This window comes from Hypanus sabinus, chromosome 4 (genome assembly GCF_030144855.1).
Source record: "Hypanus sabinus isolate sHypSab1 chromosome 4, sHypSab1.hap1, whole genome shotgun sequence".
Classification (NCBI taxonomy): domain Eukaryota; kingdom Metazoa; phylum Chordata; class Chondrichthyes; order Myliobatiformes; family Dasyatidae; genus Hypanus; species Hypanus sabinus.
In genome coordinates, this window is record NC_082709.1 from 98118243 (window position 1) to 98144901 (window position 26659).

Genomic DNA, 26659 nt, shown 5'->3' on the forward strand with positions numbered 1-26659 from the left:
GTACTCCGAGTGGGGTCTGACCAGGGTTCTATATAGCTGCAACATTACCTCTCAGCTCCTAAATTCAATTCCACTATCGATGAAGGCCAGTACACTGTGCGTCTTCTTAGCCACAGAGTCAACCTGTGCAGCTGCTTTGAGCGTCCTATGGACTTGGACCCCAAGATCCCTCTGATCCTCCACACTGCCAAGAGTCTTACCATTAATACTATATTCAGCCATCATATTTGACCTAACAAAATGAACCCCTTCACACTTATCTGGGTTGAACTCCATCTGCCACTTCTCAGCCCAGTTTTCAATCCTATCAATGTCCCGCTGTAACCTCTGACAGCCCTCCACACTATCCACAACACCTCCAACCTTTGTGTCATCAGCAAACTTACTAACCCATCCCTCCACTTCCTCATCCAAGTCAATTATAAAAATCACGAAGAGTTCGGGTCCCAGAACAGATCCCTGAGTCAACCCACTGGTGATCAACATCGATGCAGTATATGACCCATCTACAACCACGCTTTGCCTTCTGTGGGCAAGCCAGTTCTGGATCCACGAAGCAATGTCCCCTTGGATCCCATGCCCCCTTACTTTCTCATTAAGCCTTGTATGGGGTACCTTGTCAAATGCCTTGCAGAAATCCATATACATCTACTGCTCTTTTTTCATCTATGTGTTTAGTCACATCCTCAAGAAATTCAATCAGGCTCGTTAGGCACGACCTGCCCTTGACAAAGCCATGCTGACTATTTCTAATCGTATAATGCCTCTCCAAATGTTCATAAATCCTGCCCCTCAGGATCTTTTCCATCAACTTACTAACCACTGAAGTAAGACTTACTGTTCTATTATTTCCTGGGCTATCTCTACTCCCTTTCTGTAACTTCCTTCCTGTGATTTGGAAAAGCAAAGTTAATCTCCTCTAAACAAAGCTAAGACAAATATGAGAAAATTACAGCAACACACAAAGAGCTGGAGAATCTCAGCAGGTTGGGAAGAATAGACAGTTGATGTTTTGGTCTGAGACTTTCACACGGACGAGAAAATTATAAATGTGCTCCAACTCTTTCATGGGAGTCTTATCCAACATGTGTTTCCTGTTACTGAGGAGTGAAGGTGAGGTTGTCCATCTTCCCACCCACTGACACTTAATGGAATTTCCACCTCAGCACCAGGTCTCAAAGGGACCTGATAGGACTTGCACTTGAATCAGTACTTTCATTGAGAATGAAGTATTGTCCAGGATAATGAAGCCATCTAACTTCGACTATGGTGGAAATCACAGAGGCCTCTTAATTCAACCCAAATGAGACATGGTCACTTCAGCCACTTGTTACCAAGATGATGCTGGTGGCTTGTTGGAACGGTACACCATCCATCTACTCTAGACATATTGATGCTACCAAGCAACCATACCATAGAGAGAGGAGAATAGGTATCTTCCTCTCCCTCTTCCACTGTCAGCTCATTCTACATACCCACCATCTTCTGTGTAGAAAAAGTGGCCCTCAGGTCCCTATTAAGATTTTTTGCTCTCATCTTAAACTATCAAATGGTGGCCTTGTATGACAAGATGGACTGTTGACCTCATTATGGTCTTGCACCTGAACTGCACTTTCTCTGCAAGTCTACAGTCTGTACTGTAATTGTGTTTCTCCTGGTACTCCCTCACTGTACTATACCGATGTGGTGAAGTGATCACTATAGATGGCATGCAAAATAGTTTTTCACTACATAATTTCATGTGACAATAACAAACCAATTACTTCTGCCCTTTAGACTCCCTTACCCCTGGGTGTGACCATCCATTTTAATTGATGCCCTCATAGTCTTCTCTTGCTGATGACCATCTATGCTGAGAAGAGCCATTAAAGCCTGAAGCCATGAGAAGATGAATCATTTCTGGAGAACAACAGCAATCAGAGACCCCACCTACCACTATCAGTTGATTGGAGTACAGTAATCCTTTCCTATTGTCATACTTTAATCCCATTTTCACATTTCACTCTTTAGAAGGTTGTGTGTTGTCTCACACTGATTGTTTAAGAAATGGCGTTACTTACTACAAAGGGAATGTTGATTGTTGTAATGACATCGACTCTAGGGTCACCTACAGACATAGCCGGTTGGAATATAAAACTTTTCTGAGTAGCAGCAGAGATTGTGGCATTTTCAAATAGTAACACGTTAGACCTGTGTCTGAGCTCCCTGTTAAAGAGCAGATTGGAAGCTGTTAGTAGGCACCAAGTGCTGGAAAAGTTGTAATGATGTAGAATCATAGAACATCGTTAACACAGAAGAATGCCTTGATACATTGCTTTTATGCTGGTAGATAAAGGGCTACTCACTCTTCCTGTACTGAAACCTGCAGTTCTTCAAGTTCATATCTAAAGATGATGTGGAGTTCCACCTCTCCAACCCCTCCCCCCCCCAGCCCAAGAAAAGCTCCTCACCCCTCTCTGACCTTTCATTCAAGGGATAATCTATGTGTGGAGCCAGGGAATAACAATGGAGCTCTGAATGAATACTTCTCATTTGTCAGGGCACCAAGGAGAAGGATGTGGAGAATAGTGACTTCAGGAAGTGAGACATTGATTGGCATGTAACTACTGCAAAGGTGTCTTGTAACACATGAGGGTGGTAAGATCCCCAGGGAGAGATGAAAGCTATTCAGAATGTTTTCCCAGGGTGGGGAGTCTAAAACTCGAGGACATTGATTTAGGGTGAGAGAGTAGATTTGAAAGAAACCCAAGGGGCAACTTGGGAAAAGGGTTGTGGGTATATGGAATGAACTGCCAGAGGAAATTATGGAGGTAGGTACAATTATTTTAACAGCAAAGTGCTGGAGTATCTGAGCCTGGAATCATGACACAGTATAGAACCTCAATTGGTTGTAAACAGGTCACCAGTGGTGTGCCTCAGGGATCTGTTCTGGGACCCTTACATTTCGTGAATTTTATAAATGACCTGGACGAGGAAGTGGAGGGATGGATTAGTATGTTTGCTGATGACACAAAGGTTGGAGATGTTGTAGATAATGTGGAGGACTGTCAGAGGTTATAGTGGTACATTGATAAGATGCAAAACTAGGTTAAGAAGTGGCAGATGGAGTTCAACCCAGATAAATGTGAGGTGGTTCATTTTGGTAGGTCAAATACGATGGCAGAATATAGCATTAATGGGAAGACTCTTGGCAGTGTGGAGGGTCAGAGGGATCTTGTGGTCCGAGTCCATAGGATGCTCAAAGCAGCTGCGCAAGTTGACTCTGTGGTTAAGAAGGCATGTGGTGTATTGGCCTTCATTGATTGTGGAATTGAATTTAGGAGCCAAGAGGTAATGTGGCAGCTATATAGGACCCTAGTCAGACCCCACTTGGAGTACTGTGCTCAGTTCTGGTCACCTCACTACAGGAAGGATGTGGAAACCATAGAAAGAGTGCAGAGGAGATTTACAAGGACGTTGCCTGGATTGGGGAGCATGCCTCATGAGAATAGGTTGAGTGAACTTGGCCTTTTCTCCTTGGAGCGAAGGAGGATGAGATGTGACCTGATAGAGGTATATAAGATGATGAGAGGCATTGATAGCATGGCTAGTCAGAGGCTTTTTCCCGGGACTGAAATGGTTGCCACAAGAGGACACAGGTTTAAGGTGCTGGGGAATAGGTACAGAGGAGATGTCAGGGGTAAGTTTTTTACTCAGAGAGTGGTGAGTGCGTGGAATGGGCTGCCAGCAATGGTGGTGGAGGCAGATACCATAGTGTCTTTTAAGAGACTTTTGGATAGGGACATAGAGCTTAGAAAAATAGAGGGCTATGGGTAAGCCTAGTAATTTCTAAGGTGTTCGGCACAAATTTGTGAGCCGAGGAGCCTGTATTGTACTGTAGGTTTTCTATGTTTCTATAAAGAAGGAATGAGAACTGAGTGTGTGTCATAACAGGACCCTCTCCCCCGTGGCTGACTCTAGACTGCACAGGGAGATGATGATGGTAGTCATGGATGAGAGCCAGATCCAAGATGTCCCTTTCGGGAACCCAGCTCCATTCCTCAGGTGTGAGTCCCTTCCAGTTCATGAGGAACTGCCAAACACCCCGAACAGTAGATGAAACCAGAATTCTTTTTACAGTGAAAACCTACTCCCCATCAACAAATCTGAATTACTGTGGGGCTGATGCTGGTGGGGCTAAAGGACTGGTACTCACGTGTTTCAACATGGAAATATGGAAAGTGGGATTGATCTTAAGGGTCTTGGGGAGCGGCAAGGTGTAAGCCAAAGGGTTTACTCTCCTGAGAACCTTGAAGGCCCAATGAACTTGGACACCAATTTCCTAGACTCCACCCAGAGAGGCAAATCCTGAGTTGACAACCAGACCCAGTGACCAGGCTGCCAAACTGGTGCCTGTCTTCTCTTCCTGTTAGCTTTATTTCAGCTTTCTAGGTAGAAGTTAACAATATCTCCCTTGCCCTTTCTCCTTGCAGTGTCAGACGAGATCTTCAGCTGCAGGAACCCCAACATTGGCGTCCTGCTCAGCGAAGAGTGGTGGAGAATACCCAAATTGGCATTTGAAAGGAGACATCCCATGTGCTGAATGTTGTAAATAGTTGTAGATACCTCTGCCCAAGTCAGCTGGTTGCTCCACATGTCTGGTTTTTCAGAGGCCAGACATCTTAGGGTACGTTCCATATCTTAGGTTCACCTGCTTCATTTGGCCATTGGACTGCAGGTGAAACCCAGGGGAGAGCCTCACTGTTGCCTCTATCAGCTTGCAAAACACCCTCCAGAAGCGTAATGCAAATTGTGGACTGTAATCTGTAACTATGTCCACAGGAAAACCATGGATTCTGAAAATCCCCCTAGAAGGGGGAAGACCCATGACAAAGTCCCTGGAAATGTGAGCCCATGGTCTGTCTGGTACAGGTAGGGGATGGTCGAGCCCTTGGGGTTGGGTATGGGACTCCTTGTTCTGGGTACACATCTCGTATGCCTGCATGTATTGTCGAACCTCTTTCACAATTCTGGGTCATCAATACGTTCTCTTGATGATTGCGGGGTCCTGGCAATCCATGTGTGAGTGGTCATTCTCAAAGAACATCCCCACTGGAGTACCTGTGACCTGACAGAGACTGGGACAGACAGTCCATAGGACTGTCCTTTAGGGGTCTCCCCTTGTGCCTCGGCTTTGTGAACAAGCTTGTCATTTCCCCAACGATTGGCACTATAATCTTTGCTTGAGGAAATGGTGGCAAGTTGCTCCTCTACTTTGGATTCATTGAACCGATGAGACAAAGCATCTGGTTTTCGATTCTTTGACCCCAGTCGATAGGTTAGGTCAAAGTTAAACAGTTGAAGAAAAGAGACCACCTGGCCCGCCTGGAATTCAGTCTCTTGGCCTCCTGAATATAAACCAGGCTCTTGCGGTCTGTCCAGACAACAAAGATTCTTGGCCCCCTCAAGTCAGTGGCACCATTTCTCCAGTGCCAACTCAACTGACAATAGCTCCCGATTCCCGATGCCGGGGATAGGCTCCTGGAGAAGAATGCACACAGCTGAAGTTTACTGTTCGAAGGTGACTGTTGAGACAACACTATACCCAATCCGATATCTTAAGTATCCACCTCCACGATGAAGGGAAGGCCCCAGTTCGTTGAAACCAAGATGGGAGCTGATGCATATTGCTGTTTAAGCTCTGCAAAAGTAGCCTCCGCTTCAGTAGTCCAGACAAAGGGCCTCATGGATCCCTTAGCTGGAGCCATCAGTGGAGCTGCCACTGAGCTGAATCTCCTGATGAACTTCTGGTAAAAGTTAGCAACTGCCAGGAATTGTCAGGCTTGTTTCCGTCTGGATAGTTGGGGCCAGTCTCTGACTGCCGAGGTCTTGGTAGGGTCCATCTAGAGATTGCCGTTGGAGAAGGTGAAACCCAAAACTGAAATGATCATCACATGAAATTCAGACTTCTCCAACTTGACATAAATTCTATAGTTAAGAAGCCGCTTTTAAATGTCCCTGACATGGATGACATGCTCCTCCAGTGACTTCGATAAGATTAGGATATTATCCAAGTAGATGAAGGCATACTTATGGAGACTATCCCAAAGCACCTTGTTTCTAAAGGCTTGAAAAACTGCTGGAGATGTTGCAAGACCGAAGGGCTTAACAAGGTACTCATAGTGCCCTGTCAGTGCATTGAGTGCAGTCTTCCACTAATCACCTTCCCTTATACAGACCAGATTGTACACACACTAGCTTAGTGAATACTCTTGTCCCTTGGAGAATCTCAAAGGCAGTATTCATGAGTGGAATGGGGTAACGATTCTTGACTATTATATGCTTTAATCCTCTATAATCAATAGATGTCCAAAGGCTCCCGCCTTCTTTTGTATAAAGAAGAAGCCGGCGCCTGCTGGTGCGATGGAGCTGAATAAATCCCATAGCCAGACCTTCCTATATATAATGTCTGAGCCAGAGAGCGCATTGAATTTTCCACACGGAAGACGTGCCAGGCAGAGGATTGTAGCGTCGATGTGGAGACTCTTCCCTTGCGGAAGACCTCCTCCAAGTTCTTGTAGATGGAAGGAACATCAACCAGCATGGCTGTTGTAAGTTCTTCTCAACCCTCCTTCAAGGATGACACCCGAGGTTTCAGAGGAGGCAGGGATGGGTGCATACCATTGCAGGGGTGACTCCAAGGGTCTGGCCCAGAAACAGGCTCCAAGGGTCCGTGTCCCAGGAACAGGCTCCAAGGGTCTGTGTCCCAGGAAACCGGCTCCAAGGGTCCGTGTCCCAGGAACAGGCTCCAAGAGTCCGTGTCCCAGGAACAGGCTCCAACGGTCCGTGTCCCAGGAACAGGCTCCAACGGTCCGTGTCCCAGGAACAGGCTCCGGGTCTACCTCAGGGAACAGGCTCCAACGGTCCGTGTCCCAGGAACAGGCTCCGGGTCTACCTCAGGGAACAGGCTCCAAGGGTCCGTGTCCCAGGAACAGGCTCCAACGGTCCGTGTCCCAGGAACAGGCTCCGGGTCTACCTCAGGGAACAGGCTCCAAGGGTCTGTGTGCCAGGAAACAGGTTCCAAGGGTCCGTGTCCCAGGAACAGGCTCCAACGGTCCGTGTCCCAGGAACAGGCTCCGGGTCTACCTCAGGGAACAGGCTCCAAGGGTCTGTGTGCCAGGAACAGGCTCCAAGGGTCCGTCCCAGGAAACAGGCTCCAAGGGTCCGTGTCCCAGGAACAGGCTCCAAGGGTCCGTGTCCCAGGAACAGGCTCCAAGGGTCCGTGTCCCAGGAAACAGACTCCAAGGGTCCGTGTCCCAGGAACAGGCTCCAAGGGTCCGTGTCCCAGGAACAGGCTCCAAGGGTCCGTGTCCCAGGAACAGGCTCCAAGGGTCCGTGTCCCAGGAAACAGACTCCAAGTGTCCGTGTCCCAGGAAACAGGCTCCAAGGGTCCGTCTCCCAGGAACAGGCTCCAAGAGTCCGTGTCCCAGGAAACAGGCTCCAAGTGTCCGTGTCCCAGGAACAGGCTCCAACGGTCCGTGTCCCAGGAACAGGCTCCAAGGGTCCGTCCCAGGAACAGGCTCCAAGGGTCCGTCCCAGGAACAGGCTCCAAGGGTCCGTTTCCCAGGAACAGGCTCCAACGGTCCGTGTCCCAGGAACAGGCTCCAACGGTCCGTGTCCCAGGAACAGGCTCCGGGTCTACCTCAGGGAACAGGCTCCAACGGTCCGTGTCCCAGGAAACAGGCTCCAAGGGTCCGTCCCAGGAACAGGCTCCAAGGGTCCGTGTCCCAGGAACAGGCTCCAAGGGTCCGTGTCCCAGGAACAGGCTACAAGGGTCCGTGTCCCAGGAACAGGCTCCAAGGGTCCGTGTCCCAGGAAACAGGCTCCAAGGGTCCGTGTCCCAGGAAACAGGCTCCAAGAGTCCGTGTCCCAGGAAACAGGTTCCAAGGGTCTGTGTCCTAGGAAACTGTCTCAAAGTGTCCGTGTCCCAGGAAACAGGCTCCAAGTGTCTGCCCCGGGAACAGGCTCCAAGGGTCCGTGTCCCAGGAAACAGGCTCCAAGGGTCCGTCTCCCAGGAACAGTCTCCAAGTGTCCGTGTCCAGGAAACAGACTCCAAGGGTCCGTGTCCCAGGAACAGGCTCCAAGGGTCCGTGTCCCAGGAACAGGCTCCAAGGGTCCGTGTCCCAGGAACAGGCTCCAAGGGTCCATCTCCCAGGAACAGGCTCCAAGGGTCCGTGTCCCAGGAACAGGCTCCAAGGGTCCGTGTCCCAGGAACAGGCTCCAAGGGTCCGTGTCCCAGGAACAGGCTCCAAGGGTCCATCTCCCAGGAACAGGCTCCAAGGGTCCGTGTCCCAGGAACAGGCTCCAAGGGTCCGTGTCCCAGGAACAGGCTCCAAGGGTCCGTGTCCCAGGAAACAGGCTCCAAGGGTCCGTGTCCCAGGAACAGGCTCCAAGGGTCCGTGTCCCAGGAAACAGGCTCCAAGGGTCCGTGTCCCAGGAACAGGCTCCAAGGGTCCGTGTCCCAGGAAACAGGTTCCAAGGGTCCGTGTCCCAGGAACAGGCTCCAAGGGTCCGTGTCCCAGGAACAGGCTCCAAGGGTCCGTGTCCCAGGAAACAGGTTCCAAGGGTCCGTGTCCCAGGAAACAGGCTCCAAGGGTCCGTGTCCCAGGAACAGGCTCCAACGGTCCGTGTCCCAGGAACAGGCTCCAAGGGTCCGTGTCCCAGGAAACAGGTTCCAAGGGTCCGTGTCCCAGGAACAGGCTCCAAGGGTCCGTGTCCCAGGAACAGGCTCCAAGGGTCCGTGTCCCAGGAACAGGCTCCAAGGGTCCTTGTCCCAGGAAACAGGTTCCAAGGGTCCGTGTCCCAGGAACAGGCTCCAAGGGTCCGTGTCCCAGGAACAGGCTCCAAGGGTCCGTGTCCCAGGAAACAGGTTCCAAGGGTCCGTGTCCCAGGAACAGGCTCCAAGGGTCCGTGTCCCAGGAAACAGGCTCCAAGGGTCCGTGTCCCAGGAAACAGGTTCCAAGGGTCCGTGTCCCAGGAAACAGGCTCCAAGGGTCCGTGTCCCAGGAAACAGGCTCCAAGGGTCCGTGTCCCAGGAACAGGCTCCAAGAGACCGTGTCCCAGGAAACAGGCTCCAAGTGTCCGTGTCCCAGGAACAGGCTCCAAGGGTCCGTGTCCCAGGAAACAGGCTCCAAGGTTCCGTGTCCCAGGAACAGGCTCCAAGGGTCCGTGTCCCAGGAAACAGGCTCCAAGTGTCCGTGTCCCAGGAAACAGGCTCCAAGGGTCCGTGTCCCAGGAACAGGCTCCAAGGTTCGGTGTCCCAGGAAACAGGCTCCAAGGGTCCGTGTCCCAGGAAACAGGCTCCAAGTGTCCGTGTCCCAGGAAACAGGCTCCAAGGGTCCGTGTCCCAGGAAACAGGCTCCAAGGGTCCGTGTCCCAGGAACAGGCTCCAACGGTCCGTGTCCCAGGAACAGGCTCCAAGAGTCCGTGTCCCAGGAACAGGCTCCAAGGGTCCGTGTCCCAGGAACAGGCTCAAACGGTCCGTGTCCCAGGAACAGGCTCCAAGAGTCCGTGTCCCAGGAACAGGCTCCAAGGGTCCGTGTCCCAGGAAACAGGCTCCAAGGGTCCGTCTCCCAGGAAACAGGCTCCAAGGGTCCGTGTCCCAGGAACAGGCTCCAACGGTCCGTGTCCCAGGAACAGGCTCCAAGAGTCCGTGTCCCAGGAACAGGCTCCAAGGGTCCGTGTCCCAGGAACAGGCTCCAAGGGTCTGTGTCCCAGGAAACAGGCTCCAAGGGTCCGTGTCCCAGGAACAGGCTCCAAGGGTCCGTGTCCCAGGAACAGGCTCCAAGGGTCCGTGTCCCAGGAACAGTCTCCAAGGGTCCGTGTCCCAGGAAACAGGCTCCAAGGGTCCGTGTCCCAGGAATAGACTCCAAGGGTCCGTGTCCCAGGAATAGACTCCAAGGGTCCGTGTCCCAGGAACAGTCTCCAAGGGTCCGTGTCCCAGGAAAAGACTCCAAGGGTCCGTGTCCCAGGAATAGACTCCAAGGGTCCGTCTCCCAGGAACAGGCTCCAAGGGTCCGTGTCCCTGGAAACAGGCTCCAGGTCCGTGTCCCAGGAACAGGCTCCAAGGGTCCGTGTCCCAGAAACAGACTCCAAGGGTCCGTGTCCAGGAACAGGCTCCAAGGGTCCGTGTCCGAGGAACAGGCTCCAAGGGTCCGTGTCGCAGGAACAGGCTCCAAGTGTCCGTGTCCCAGGAAACAGGCTCCAAGGGTCCGTGTCCCAGGAACAGGCTCCAACGGTCCGTGTCCCAGGAAGAGACTCCAACGGTCCGAGTCCCAGGAAGAGACTCCAAGGGTCCGTGTCCCAGGAACAGGCTCCAAGGGTCCGTGTCCCAGGAACAGGCTCCAACGGTCCGTGTCCCAGGAAGAGACTCCAACGGTCCGAGTCCCAGGAAGAGACTCCAAGGGTCCGTGTCCCAGGAATAGACTCCAAGGGTCTGTGTCCCAGGAACAGTCTCCAAGGGTCCGTGTCCCAGGAACAGGCTCCAACGGTCCGTGTCCCAGGAAGAGACTCCAACGGTCCGAGTCCCAGGAAGAGACTCCAAGGGTCCGCGTCCCAGGAAGAGACTCCAAGGGTCCGCGTCACAGGAACAGGCTCCAAGGGTCAATGTTTAGAAGTCCTCCCTTTAGATGTGACCTGGTGGCTTTGGGTAACTTCGCACTGAAGTGTGTCCTCTTGCTGGTTTTTGGTCTCCAGAGAGTATGTGGGTCATACACCACACTGCAAACACACCCCCTTACAATGACTGGACCAAGCAATGATTCTCCCCTCCCTCCAGTCCACAGATGGGTTATGCTGTGAGAGCCAAGGGTACCCTAGGATCAGGGTATGAGTGGAGAGTCAATAATGTAGAAACTATTGTTTTCTACATGATCTTTAATCCTCCTCTGCAACACCACAGTCTGTTAGTGGATCTGCCTGGAACCTAGTGGTCAGCATTCCAGACAGTTGTGGGCTTGGGCTGACTCAACTCTTACAGCGGTATATCGAATCAACGGGCTGTTCGTATGTCCAGAAAATTGCCCACTGCTCCAGAGTCCACAGAAGTCTTCACCAGCCTCGAGTTCCTGCCCAGGTGAACTCTGCCTTCAGCATGAAACTAGAATCTGTGCGATTGGGAGTAGTGGCTATTGCCATCACAGTTCTTCTGATACTGGGTGGCCTTAGCCATTCTCCAGGTGGCTGCAGCTTCGGACATTCAGCCCGCAGGTGACCTGTTGCCCGCAGTAATGTGTTTCTGAGATTCTGATGCCTTGTGCAACCCATCTGCATAGGCTGAACAGAGCCTGCCGGAGACGGGCTGGTTATGGTCCGAGATTGGGGTGTGGAACTGCAACGGATTAAGATTAGGCTCGGGCTAGCTCCAACCTCACATGGTGGCTCAGGCGATGGCTCTCCGGTTAGAAGAGAGATCATGAAGGCCACTTTTCCGTGCTCCGAAAGGAACCAGGATGGCTGGAGATCGAATAGCAATGAGAATTGAGAGAGATTTGAAGCTGTGGCATGAACCCAGGTCACTGTCGAATCTCTCCAGTGTTGGAAGATGTACTGGTTCCACAGCCCTCAACTGAGTGACTCTGGCATCCTTCTTGCAAATGCTGGTGGATGGCAGCCTAGAGATCGTGTATCTCCAGGTTCTGTCTAGAAACCATTCACTGTAGCTGGCCACAGCAACCAAGAGACTCTGATACCCCACTGGGTCCATGTTGGCTCAATCATATTGTGACAAGAGACCTTGACGAGGATGGTTTGGACCCAGGTGGCGGCGTATCCAAGCCTAGAATCAAGACATGGGATAAAGCTGGAACGAGAACTGAGCAAAAACAAAATGCAAAGACGATATCTTTAGTTGAGTATTGTAACTAGAGACTAGAGACAAGAGGCGATATCTCCAGTTGGGTATTGTAACTAGAGACTAAAGACTAGAGACTAGGGACAACATCTCTGGTTGAGTATTATAACTAGAGACTAGAGACTAGGGACAACATCTCTAGTTGAGTATTGTAACTAGAGATTAGAGACTAGAGACTAGGGACAATATCTCTAGTTGAGTATTGTAACTAGAGTCAAGAGACTAGAGACAATATCTCTGGTTGAGTATTGTAACTAGAGTCAAGAGACTAGAGACAATATCTCTAGTTGAGTATTGTAACTAGAAACTAGAGACAAGACGATATCTCTAGTTGGGCAATATAACTAGAAACTAGAGACGATATCTCTAGTTGAGTGTTGTAACTAGAGTCAAGAGACTAGAGACAATATCTCTGGTTGAATATTGTAACTAGAAACTAGAGACGAGACGATATCTCTAGTTGGGCATTGTAACTAGAAACGATATCTCTAGTTGAGTATTGTAACTAGAGTCAAGAGACTAGAGACAATATCTCTGGTTGAGTATTGTAACTAGAGTCTAGAGATTAGAGACGGTATCTCTAGTTGAGTATTGTGACTAGAGACTAGAGACGATATATCTCTAGTTGGGTTACAATTGAACACCAAAACTCAGTCAGGCTTACTTTAATACTCAATTCTTGGCACCTAAAGCACAATTGTCAATTAACAGGATGGTCTTGAATTGTTAAAGGGGCCATGCCAGCCATCCATATTCCAGAGAGTTAGAGCCAGAAGCTGGCGCAGTTAGCTGTATATCGTTACAATTGTGACCTTCGAAGGATATTTGGATAGGTTCATGGATGGAAATAGGCCCACAGGTACATGGATATAGTGGGTCACTAGGAAAACACAGGTGGATAGGTGATGAAGGGAAATGGCATTTTTGCCATCATATGTTAGGGCATAGAATATAAGAGTAGGGAACTTTACAAAATAATAGTTAAAGCACACCTGTGTAGTAAATGAGGTGGTTGAGGAATATAAAGAATGTAAAAAGAATCTTAAGAAAGAAATTAGAAAAGCTAAAAGAAGATACGAGGTTGCTTTGACAAGTAAGGTGAAAATAAATCCAAAGGGTTTCTACAGTTATATTAATAGCAAAAGGATAGTGAGGGATAAAATTGGTCCCTTAGAGAATCAAAGTGGATAGCTATGTGTGGAGCCAAAAGAGACGGGGGAGATTTTGAACAATTTCTTTTCTTCGGTATTCACTAAGGAGAAGGATATTGAATTGTGTAAGGTAAGGGAAACAAGTAGGTAAGTTATGGAAACTAAGACGATTAAAGAAGAGGAAGTACTGGTGTTTTTAAAGAATATAAAAGTTGATAAATCTCCAGGTCCTGACAGGATATTCCCTAGGACCTTGAGGGAAGTTGGTGTAGAAATAGCAGGGGCTCTGACAGAAATATTTCAAATATCATTAGAAACAGGGATGGTGCCAGAGGATTGGCATATTGTTCATGAGGTTCCATTGTTTAAAAAGGGTTCTAAGAGTAAACCTAGCAATTATAAGCCTATAAGATTGACATCAGTGGTGGGTAAATTAATGGAAAGCATTCTTAGAGATGGTATACATAATTATCTGGATAGACAAGGTCTGATTAGGAACAGTCAACATGGATTTGTGCAGGGAAGGTCATGTTTGACAAATCTTATTGAATTTTTTGAAGAGGTTACGAGGAAAGTTGACAAGGGTAAAGCAGTGGATGTTGTCTATGTGGACTTCAGTAAAGCCTTTGACAAAGTTCCACATGGAAGGTTAGTTAGGAAGATTCAATCGTTAGGTATTAATATTGAAGTAGTAAAATGGATTCAACAGTGGCTGGATGGGAGATGCCAGAGAGTAGTGGTGGATGACTGTTTGTCAGGTTGGAGGCCGGTGACTAGTGGTGTGCCTCAGTGATCTGTGCTGTGTCCAATGTTGCTTGTCATAAACATTAATGATCTGGATGATGTGGTGGTAAATTGGATTAATAATAATGCAGATGATACTAAGATAAGTGGCATTGTGGATAATGAAGTAGGTTTTCAAAGCTTGCAGAGAGATTTAGGCCAGTTAGAAAAGGGGCTGAAAGATGGCAGATGGAGTTTAATGCTGATAAATGTGAGGTGCTACATTTTGGTAGGAATAATCCAAATAGGACGTACATGGTAAATGGTAGGGCATTGAGGAATGCAGTAGAACAGAGTGATCTAGGAATAATGGTGCATAGTTTCCTGAAGGTGGAATCTCATGTGGATAGGGTGGTGAAGAAAGCTTTTGGTATGCTGGCCTTTATAAATCAGAGCATTAAGAATAGGAGTTGAGGTGTAATGTTAAAATTGTACAAGGCATTGGTGAGCCCAAATTTGGAGTATTGTGTACGGTTGTGGTCACCGAATTATAGGAAAGATGTCAACAAAATAGAGAGAGTACAGAGGAGATTTACCAGAATGTTACCTGGGTTTCAGCACCTAAGTTACAGAGAAAGGTTGAACAAGTTAGGTCTTTATTTTTTGGAGAGTAGAAGGTTGAGGGGGAACTTGATAGAGGTACTTAAAATTATGAGGGGGATAGAGTTGACGTGGATAGGCTTTTTCCATTGAGAGTAGGGGAGATTCAAACAAGAGGCCATGAGTTGAGAGTTAAGGGGTAAAAGTTTAGGGGTAACACGAGGGGGAACAGAGCGTGGTAGCTGTGTGGAACGAGCTTCCGGTAGAAGTGGCAGAGGCAGGTTCGATTTTGTCATTAAAAAAAAAAATCGGATAGGTATATGGGCACGAAAGGAATGGAGGGTTATGGGTTGAGTGCAGATAGGTGGGACTAGGTGAGAGTAAGCGTTCGGCACGGACTAGAAGAGTCGAGTGACATGTTTCCGTGCTGTAATTGTTATATGTTATATAGTTCTGGTTACCACACTATGGGATGTGTATGGCTGCACTGGAGAGAGTTCAAAGGAGATTCATCCTGATATTGCTGAATTGGAGGGCTTTAGCTGGGGGGCAGGCGCATGGAGATTAACTAAGATGGATTTGTTTTTCAGCAACATGAGAGGTGCAGACAGACGGATAGACGGATAATTTTCCCTGTATCAAAATCAAAAGGGCATCAGTTTCGATGAGACAAAGGCTCCTAGAGCAGACAAATGTGATTAGTATAGACAGGCAGAAGGTGGGCATGGGTATTGTGGAAGGAAGGGCCTGTTTCTGTCTTCATATCAACATTAACATTTTCTTAGCAACCTCACATATTTGGCCTATTAGGCAAGACATCACACAGACCAAAAGCTGAATGTGCTGGTTATTACTATCATAAAACCATCTCAACTCATCCTATTACAGATTTCCCTTGTTCTACACACTCCTCTCCACTGGGAAATTAACTTGTTCCTCCCCTCCTCTCTCTTGCTCACTTCTATAAAGGGTAGTAGGTCCTTTCCCCACTGATGATGTCTGACTGCTGAGGGTTTACAACAGTTCCTGTATTTAATTTAGATAGTTAGCAGTTTTAAGAAAAACTGGTCTTACATGTATGTGTAGGGTCCGACTTCCCTCACCATGGGCTGGTTGCCTTTAAGTATTTCTTCTGGGTTTTCAATATGGAAAAAGAAGATCTGCATGTAGACGGGAACAGGAGGGTCCTTCCAGTTCTTATATGCCTCGCTGTTCAGCTTCAGCTTCATATGCTGTAGAGACAGGATGAGAAATATGGGACACGGAATAGGAATAGACCCTTCAGTTCACGATATCTGTGCCGAACATCATGCAAATGAATCTAAATTCCTTCTGTCTGCACATGATCAATACCCCTCCACTTTTTGCCCATTCCCATGCCAGTCTAAACACCATTATCAATCTCATCAACTGTTCCCAATTGTACCATTCATTCACGCATCAGGGGCCATCCATAAAAACTACACTAAACTGAGTAAATGTGACCATCAATCAAGCTGACCAGCTATGGCTCTTAATGCAAAATTCTACCCACTCATCTGGTTGAGTGAAATTTCATGACTGTAAATGGAGTTTTGTTAAGGGTGTTATCCCTCGGTAGCACATCAGTACACCTAACAGAGTGACTGTCTGACAGCATGTTCAGTCTGACTTCTGATGGTGTTTGTAACGAGTTCAGTCAGGTCAAGGAGTTTATCGCCATGTCCACAAGTACTGTGAGCTGCAGGTACAATGAAAACCTTGCTTGCAGCAAGTATGTTCAGACATCACACAGAACATAAATTATATATGTCAGTAAAAAGTCATTGTGCCAAAACAAGATTTCAGTCAGAAAATAAGCAAAATCAGAGACAATTCAATAGTTGTGCAAGTGTTACATCTATAAGGAATAGAGGGTTATGGGTTAAGTGCAGGTAAGTGGGACTAGGTGAGAGTAAGCATTCGGCATGGACTAGAAGGGCTGAGATGGCCTGTTTCTGTGCTGTAATAGTTATATGGTTATTTAAGTGTGGTTAGGGTTGCACAGCTTTGCACATTTTTCCTGTGATGAAGTGAGAATCCTCCAGGTGCTCTGATTTCCTCCCACATCCCAAAAGTGGGCAGGTTGAAGGTTACCTTGCTTGGGTAAATTGCCCTGAGACAGTGGGTGTGGGTCTGGGGGGAGGGTAGTTGATGGCAGTATGGAACTAATAAAAGTGTGATTAATGTGTGGGTGGTTGATGGTTGGTGTGGACTTGGTGGTATCTCTCTACGACTCTATAACATGCCTGCAACTATATCAATCCCTTCCCACCATCCAAAGCCATCCGTACTTGAAAAGCCTTGAGCATAATGCAAATCAGCCAATATTGGATGGATCACTTGCTATACATCTGAGTTTCCTGACAATATTAAAGAAAAGGTATGTTGGACCAGGCCTACAACAGGTAGCAGAGAGGATCAACTTGCTGATTTTAAGCTAAAGTTAAACATACCTACTCTGAACATATTACTTTACTCCAACCTTTTTGATAGCCTCTGCTCAGAATATTCAACATACCAAGTTTAGAAAAGATTAGTGATAATAAAATATCATGATGATACAATTAAGAACTTCTATCATCAAAGACCTTCACCATCCAAACCGTCACATCTTACAGCTACCATTTGGCAGGTGGCATACAAAAGCCTATACACCCTTCAACCTACCTGTATAGATTGTATCTAGTCTGTTTAATTGATGTTTTTGTTGTGAATGTTGTGTCTGATGCTATGTGTTATGTGATGCTGCTGCTGAGTAAAGTTTTACCTTGCACCCGTGCATATATGACAATAAACTTTGAAAAATTTGGGGCTGCATTGTTTTATATATGTGGAACAAGGTTACCGGTGGCAAGGCTGGGAACTCCCAGAGTGCAATTTGACAGCCTCTTTGGGATTTTGATTAGTAGTAATTCAGGAGCTTTGGGGAATGTCAGTGTAGGAATTACTTCGCAAATTAAAACCACAAAATCACACATTTAAGCATTTTGTAATAACGGCTACTGCTAAATTCAGATTACATCCAGTGACATAAGATTAGGCCATTGAACAAATTGTGATGTGCTGTAGATTTCTATGTTCTATGTTCTATCTGATGAGCACTACAGCCAAGGTATAGGAGTCAAGGAAACTAGTGCTGATAAAATGGCATTCACGTTCCTCTGGAGTGTAAAATATTTCTCAAGTTATTTGAACAAGTAGATGAGTAGGAAATGTTTAGAGCCCAAATCAGAGGCAAACAGAGGAAAAATGGACTAACTGAGATAGACATCTTATTCAGTGTGGACAGGTTAGACCATAAGATGTAACAGCAGAATTAGACCATTTCCCTATTTCTTATGGTCTGATGATCTTGAACCCATTTTGACAAACAGGGTAACATTGGACCAACATACATGTTAAACATATTCTCAATTCTATGTTGATTTATGTAAACTAGCTTTGCATAAATATTGTAAGAAGTCCATAATCTATTCTGCTGATTCTTACCTCTTTGATGTGGTCTTCCACTACGTTCTTAAGAACATCATTAACAGTCAACACAATGAACGTAATGAGGCAGCCTAAAGCAAAGGCACTCATAACCACAACTTTGTTCCGTAAGCGAGTCATAATTTCCACAAATAATGAAAATCAGTAAAATAAGAATAATGAGACACTTCAGCTGGCTAATTAATTGGTTACATGAAGCATATTCACTTTCTGAGGGAACAGATCCACCAGCTAAAGGAGTACTTTGTGCACTATAACTTTTCGGATCTTCTCAACACAAAGTCAAGCTGGTTCCCTAAATGCTGCTGGTGGATCAAGGTCCAGTTGCAGGCAAATATTATCAGCTCCAAAGGTCAATGTACATAGACACACAATGTTCAAATCTCCCATTGATTTAATCACATTTAAGCCATGAGGATATTCAACTCTTAGTTACACAAGCCTAGAAATTGAGAGCAGGGCCAAGCTATTCAGCCCTTCTAGACTACCTGTGTTCATGCTTATCTTTTTCTCAAACCACTTAATCCTTAAGCTTTCTGTAACATAATTATATCCTTCTTTCAATATTTGTGGTGGAGAATTCCACAGATTTACCTGCATCTGGTGATGAAATTCCTCCTCATCGCAGACCCCATTTCCTTGGGCTGTGGCCCTTGTTTCTAAATGTCCATGACCAAGGAAAATCATTCTAGTAACAAATCTCTTCAGTCCTGGTATGGAAGGGTCATTGCACAGGATTGGAAAAAGCTGCAGAAAGTTGAAAACTCAGTCAGCTCCATCATGGAGCCTTCCCAGCATTGAGAACACCCTCTAAAGGCATCCATCATTAAAGACTCCATCACCCAGGACATGCCCTCTTCTCATTGCTACCATCAAGGAGGAGATACAGGAGCCTGAAAAAACACACTCAGTGTTTCAGGAACAGCATTTACTTCTCTGCCATCAGATTTTTGAATGGATAATGAATCCATGTACACTACCTCACTATTTCTTTTTTCCCTCTTTTTTCACTACTTATTTAATTTTTTATTTAACTTTGAGATTTACTAGAATGTTACCTGGGTTTCAGCACCTAAGTTACAGAGAAAGGTTGAACAAGTTAGGTCTTTATTCCTTGGAGCGTAGAAGGTTGAGGGGGGACTTGATAGAGGTATTTAAAATAATGAGGGGGATAGATAGGGTTGATGTGGATAGGCTTTTTCCATTGAGAGTAAGGGAGATTCAAACAAGAGGACACGAGTTGAGAGTTAAGGGGCAAAAGTTTAGGGGTAACATGAGGGCGAACTTCTTTACCCAGAGAGTGGTAGCTGTGTGGAATCAGCTTCCAGTGGAGGTGGTAGAGGCAGGTTCGATTTTGTCATTTAAAAAAAGATGCTGCCCATTTCCTGCTGAAAGGAATGGAGGGTTATGGGCTGAATGCAGGTAGGTGGGACTAGGTGAGAGTAAGCATTTGGCATGGACTAGAATGGCTGAGATGGTCTGTTTCCGTGCTGTAATTGTTATATGGTTATATAGTTTGTTTCTTATTGTAACTTATAGTTTTTTAAGTTATGTATTTCTCTATACTGCTGTTGCAAAACATTTCACGACATATGCCAGTGATATGAAATCTGATTCTGATTCTGATTCTGTCAGGATTTTATAAATTCCAATTTTTAGTCATGGAGTCATAGATTTGCACAGCATGGAAATGGTAACTCTGGTCCAACTCACCCATGCCAACTGAGATACTGATATGAACTACTTCCATTTGCCTGCACTTGGCCCAGATCCCCCTAAGCCTCTCCATTCACGAATCACACTGTGTGGAAAAGTTTTTCCTCAGATCCCCTTTAAACTTTCCCCTCTTACCTTAAAGATATGACCACCTATTTTAGCTTCAGACTGTGACAACTCACTTTATCTACTCCCCTCATCCCTTATGACTTTACAATGTCACCTCATAGCCTCCTCTGCTCCACAGACAAAAAACTCTCAGCCTATCCAGCATCTCTTTATAACGCAACCGCCCTCTCGACCATCCTTGCAAATCTTTTCTGCACCCTTTCCAGCTTAATGACAACTTCCTACAGATGGACAAGCAAAATTGTACACAATACCCTGTGTGGTCTCACCAATAAATTATACTGTTATAACTAATGTTACTGAATTATCTCAATCTGTCCTCATACATCAGTTCTGCTGTCCCAGGAATGTGTGCAGTGAGCCATTGAAAAAAACATCCTTCCTCTGATAACAAGAACAAAATTGCATGCAATATTCAAAGTGCCAAGGTCCTGTAGAACTGCGGGGGTGGATTGTGATTGACTACTAAATGAGATCTCTAACAAGAGGGAGATCTGTGGCAGGGAGCATAAAGATTATTTGAGACCACAGGCAGGAAAGTCCAGCAGGAGGCCACAGAATGATGCATTGAGACAGGTGAGTCATGGGCAACAGAGTTCACCATCAGGCATGACCTCATTTCATGCCCGGTCAACGTGACAGATACAGAGGTGGAGGGCATGGAAACGGTGTAAAGGTAGCAATATGGTGAAGGTGTATAAATCCAAAGAGCTCTGAAGGTGGCAGCATAGGTAAATGGAGGAATAAAGAGTCTATGCAGGATAGGGTAGTGAATGAGGCATGGAATATAAGAGCAGGGAGCTGCTGCTACAGCTTTATAAAATGTTGGCTCAGTGTGTTTGTATTGGTCAGAGTGCATAGGAAACTCACCGGGATGTTGCCTAGAGTGGAATGTTTCAGTCATAGGCAGAGACTGGATAGGTTGGGCTTATTTTTCTTGGAGTTGGGGACACTGATGGGTGACAAAATTATGAGAGTCATAGACATAATTGTAGACATTCCCCATGGGAGAGGTGCCTAAAACCAGAGACCATGGGTTTAGGGTAAGTAACAGGAAGCTCCATATACCCATCACCCTCTGTGTGGAAAAGTGGCCCTCCACGTCCCATTTAAAACTTGCTCCTCTCACCTTAAAAGTATGCCCTCTAGTCTTAGACTCTCCTACACTTGTAAAAAAATAGTAATCATTCATCTTATCTATGCCCCTCATAATTTTATAAACCCCTATAAGATTACCCCTCAGTCTCCTTCACTCCAGAGAAAACAGTCCCAAGAAACCCAATTCAGACGGACACTGAAATGATAGGCAAGGCATAGAAGGATCCTAAAGTTCCCAATAGGATGAGTGTAGATAGGCAAAGAATGGTCTATCAAAGAGGATGAAGTGCCCAGTTTCTGCAGTACAACTCTCCCCATTTGATTACAGGATTAAACCAGTCTTACTGTAATTGTATGCGTCTTCGCTGAGACAGCACCTGGAGTATTATGCACTGTTAAAGGCACCTAACTTATGAAAGCACATACGAGCCATATAATGTGTGTAGCTGCTTGGTTTCAGGGATAGTAGGTCTATCATATTAGGAGATCTTGAGCAGACTGGGACTGTATTCTCTAGAGTTTTGAAGAATGACAGAAGAACAGTATGGGGAGTGCCCAGGAAATGGAGTATCTAGCCTGTCTGAATAGCAAGCTGATGCAGAGCATAGAGGAATCCATTGCAGATGCCTCTTGTTAGGCCTATTGGAGAGCATTAGCTCTTCTCTGGGCGATCTATCCCAGGATAGTATGCAAAGCAAGGGGAGATTCCTGGGACTTCGACATCGATCTTTGCTTCTACTTCGCCTTGGGTGAGGTACTAGGAAACTGGAGGATAGCAGTGCAGTTCCCTTATCCAAAGAAGGCAATAGGGATACGTCAGTCAGCCTTACATCATTGAAAGGAAATTCTGAGGAAGTATTAACAGTTGAAAAGATGGAGACTGATTATGAGGAGTCAGGTGGTTTATATGTATATATAAATGAACTGTATATATGTTTTGAATGAGAAAGTAGGTAGGCTGATTAACGGGTTTACAGATGAGATGAAAATTGGTAGAATTGTAAATAGTAGAGGGTTGTCTAAGGATATGCAGATCATATCAAAGGTTGGGCAGGATGGTAGTAACTGGGTTTTAATCTAGACAAGCATGAGGTAATGTTTTCTCCGGATGTCAGGTGCAGGCTGGATCCACAGAGTTAATTGCAGGAACCTTAGGGGTGTGTACAGAAAGACCTTGGGTCTTCATAGTTCATGGTGGGGAAATGAATGGTGGGGAAATGAAGAAGGGATTTGGCAAAGCCTGCATTTGCAACAGAGTTTCATGCAATCCAGCCAGGTCTGGCAAAAGATGTCTTTGGCAATTGTAAGATGGAACTTAAGATGGAACTTAGATGGAACAGACATAAGATGGAACTTAAGCTGTAATGACTACACCAAAGGGATAACTTATGTCTGACTACTGAGAGCTACAATAAAGGCAAGACTTATGATGTCCGATAATGTACACAGACACAACAAATTAACTGTAACATCACTGTGACAGTTCAAGCTATATATTATTGCAAGTGGTATTGAGATCAACATATTTGTAGCCACACCTTGCTCTTGAACGCTGCACTGGACACAGAAGAAACATTCTGCAACTTCTCAGACTTTCTGACCAATTAGTACCCACTTCCAATCACCCTCATCAGTACAAGGCAAAACTTGTAACCAATAGATCACAGACAATGGAATACTCACAGACTATGGAATGGTTCAGCCTTAGTGCCAAAATAAACAACCTCCTTTGCCTGCACCTGGTACATGTGCCACCAGTGCCTGTTTACTCACCTGGCTATTTAACCACGCCTCAGCACCACTATCAAATCAGTTTCTATCATTGCTCAACCTCACACCCTGACCCCCGGCAACAGACTGCAGGCACCCAGCACACCATGTGTAAAATGAAACATATCTCCTTCAAGCTTCTCTCCAATAACCTTAAATGCTTGTTCTCTAATATTTGACATTTTTGTTCTGGGAATAAGAGTTTCTGACTGTAAAGAAGATACACAGCATGCTTTCATTTATTGGTTGAGGAACGGATTCAAGATTCAGAAAATTATGCTATGGCTTTATAAAACTTTGGTTGGGCCTAATCTGAAGTATTCAATTCTGATGCCCCAGAACTGAATGCAATGATCTAGATGTGGAGTTTTGGAAAGGGGGTAGAAGAAGCTTAGACCATAAGATAATAAGGCATACATAGGAGCTGAATCGGGCCATTCGGTCCATCAACTCTGCTCCACCATTCCATCATGTCAGATTTATAATCCTTCTCAACCTCATTCTTCTGTCTTCTCCCTGTAACCTTTAACACCCTGACTAAGCAAGAACTTATCAACATCCAATGACTTAGCCTCCACAGCCATCCATGGCAATGAATTTGCCAGATTCATCACCCTCCTGTTGAAGAAATTCCTCCTAATCTCTGTTCCAAATTGACATCCCTCTATTCTTAGGCTGTGCCCTCTATTCCTAGACTCCCTCACGATAGGAAACATCCTCTCCACTCCATCTAGGCCTTTAAATATTCGATAGGCTTTAATGAGATCTGCCCTCAGTTTTTTAAACTTTAGGGAGTACAGACCCAAAGTCTTCAAACACTGCTTATGCACTAACCCTTTCATTCGTGAATCATTCTCATGAACCTCCTCTGGACCGCCTTCAATGCCAGCATATAACCATATAACAATTACAGCATGGAAACAGGCCATCTCGGCCCTTCTAGTCCATGCCAAACGCTTACTCTCACCTAGTCCCACTGACCCGCACTCAGCCCATAACCCTCCATTCCTTTCCTGTCCATATATCTATCCAATTTTACTTTAAATGACAATACCGAACCTGCCTTTACCACTCCTATTGGAAGCTCGTTCCACACAGCTACCACTCTCTGAATAAAGAAATTCCCCCTCGTGTTACCCTTAAACATTTTCCCCCTAACTCTCAACTCATGTCCTCTTGTTTGAATCTCCACTACTCTCGATGGAAAAAGCCTATCCACGTCAACTCTATCTATCCCCCTCATAATTTTAAATACCTCTATCAAGTACCCCCTCAACCTTCTACACTCCAAAGAATAAAGACATAACTTGTTCAATCTTTCCCTATAACTTAGGTGCTGAAACCCAGGTAACATTCTAGTAAATCTTCTCTGTACTCTATTTTGTTGACATCTTTCCTATAATTCGGTGACCAGAACTGTACACAATACTCTAAATTTGGCCTCACCAATGCCTTGTACAATTTTAACATTACATCCCAACTCCTATACTCAATGCTCTGATTTATAAAGGCCAACATACCAAAAGCTTTCTTTACCACACTATCCACATGAGATTCCACCTTCAGGGAACTATGCACCATTATTCCTAGATCACTCTGTTCTACTGCATTCTTCAATGCCCTATCATTTACCATGTATGCCCTACTTGGATTATTCCTACCAAAATGTAGCACCTCACACTTATCCGCATTAAACTCCATCTGCCATGGTTCAGCCCACTCTTCTAACTGGCCTAAATCTCTCTGCAAACTTTGAAAACCTACTTCATTATCCACAATGCCACCTACCTTAGTATCACCTGCATACTTACTAATCCAATTTACCACCCCATCATCCAGATCATTAATGTATATGACAAACAACATTGGATCTAGTGTCCCTGAGGCACACCACTAGTCACCGGCCTCCAACCTGACAAACAGTTATCCACCACTACTCTTTGGCATCTCCTATCCAGCCATTATTAAATCCATTTTACTACTTCAATATTAATACCTAAAGATTGAACTTTCCTAACTAACCTTCTGTACAGAACCTTGTCAAAGGCCTTACTGAAGTCCATATAGACAACATCCACTGCTTTACCCTCATCAACTTTCCTCGTAACCTCTTCAAAAAATGCAATGAGATTTGTCAAATATGGCCTTCCATGCACAAATCCATGTTGACTGTTCCTAATCAGACCCTGTCCATCCAGATAATTATATATACCATCTCTAAGAATACTTTCCATTAATTTACCCACTACTGACGTCAAACTGACAGGCCTATAATTGCTAGGTTTACTCTTAAAAACCTTTTTAAACAATGGAACCACATGAGCAATATGCCAATCCTCCGGCACTATCCCTGTTTCTATCCTGTCAGGACCTGGAGATTTATCCACTTTCATATTCCTTAAAAGCGCCAGTACTTCCTCCTCTTTAATCATCATAGTTTCCATAACTTCCCTACTTGATTCCCTTACCTTACACAATTCAATATCCTTCTTCTTAGTGAATACCGAAGAAAAGAAATTGTTCAAAATCTCCCCCATCTCTTTTGGCTCCACACATAGCTGTCCACTCTGATTCTCTAAGGGACCAATTATATCCTTCACTATCCTTTTGCTATTAATATAACTGCAGAAACCCTTTGGATTTATTTTCACCTTACTTGCCAAAGCAACCTCGTATCTTCATATCCTTTCTTACATAAGGAACTCAAAACTGCTCACAATATTCCGTGTTGTCTGACCAATGCCTTGCAAAGCCTTAGCATTACATCCTTGTTCTTATATTCTAGTCCTCATTTTAGCTGAATGCTAATATTGGTTTTGCCTTCCTTACCACCAACTCCACCTTTAGGCAATCCTACACAAGGTCCCCCAAGTCCCTTTGCACCTATGAGTTTTGAATTTTCTCCCCATTTAGAAAATAGTCAATGCTTTTATTCCTCCAACCACAGTGCATGATCATATACTTCCCTACTCTATATTCTGTCGATATCTTCTTTGTTCATTCTCCTAATCTGTCAAAGTCTTTCTGCAGACTCCCTGATTCCTCAACGCTGTGTATGTATCATGTATCATCTGTAAACTTGGTCACAAGGCCATCAATTTTCAATTCCGTCATCCAATTCATTGTCATATAATGTGAATGAAAGAGGTCCCAATACCGACTCCTGTGGAACATCACTTCTGCACCACCTTTTCTAGGGCCTTCTGAAAATACATCTAAACAACATCCATTGACTCTCCTTTGTCCATCCTGCTGGTTATTTCCTCAAAGAATTTCAGTGGATTTGTTAGGCAAGGATCCCCCTTGACTTTGCTGACTTTGGCCTACCCAAAAACCAAATATACCCAAAAACCTCCTCTTTAATAATGGAATCCAATATCTTGGCAACCACTGATATCAGACTAACTGGCCTATAATTTCCTTTCTTCTGCCTCCCTCCCTTCTTAAAGAGTGAAGTGACATTCCTCCAGAACCATTCCAAAATCTAGTGATTCTCAAAAGATCATTTCTAATGCCTCCACAATCTCTTCAGCCACCTCTTTCGGTATCCATGCAGTGAAGTCCATCTGGTCCAGACCTTCAGACCTTTCACCAAGCACCTTCCCCTTAGAAATAGCAACTACACTTCCTAACACTCTCGAATTTATGGCATCCTGCTAGTAGTGTCTTCCACAGTGAAGACTGACACAAAAGTTAAGTTCAATGTATTCAAAATATATCTATTATCAAAGAATGTATAAATTATATGTCCTTGAGATTTGCCTGCTTACAGGCAGTCATAAAGCAAGGAACTTGAAAGAACCCAATTGAGAAAAATAAAGACCAACCCCCAATGTACACAGATAAAGCGAGAACTGTGTCATTGCGGGCAGTGGAGTGAGCCGTGAGTAGAGTGGAGACCTAAGGGCTTTGGCTCAACGGGCTTCGGCAGAACCGGGTGAGGCGAGGAAGACCGGAGCTGCAGAGCTCTCACAGCTAGCTGCTTGGTAAGTATTGGTAAGTACCCCTGCTTCCTTTTACACTTATAACTTTAAAAGTATTGTTAAATAGTGTGATAGTTAGCTGTATT

At 45.5% G+C, this 26659-nt stretch overlaps 1 protein-coding gene across 1 annotated transcript in view; it reads right to left on the reverse strand.

The window, feature by feature from the left end:
- Window positions 1-26659, reverse strand: part of LOC132393017 (lysosome membrane protein 2-like) — a 525473-nt gene that overhangs the window by 477868 nt on the left and 20946 nt on the right. The window contains exons 2-4 of the mRNA XM_059967708.1: window positions 18472-18624; window positions 15439-15596; window positions 2061-2205 (exon numbers count right to left, since the gene is read on the reverse strand). Coding sequence (XP_059823691.1) covers window positions 2061-2205; window positions 15439-15596; window positions 18472-18624 — 456 coding nt within the window. The remainder of the gene's footprint in view (window positions 1-2060; window positions 2206-15438; window positions 15597-18471; window positions 18625-26659) is intronic.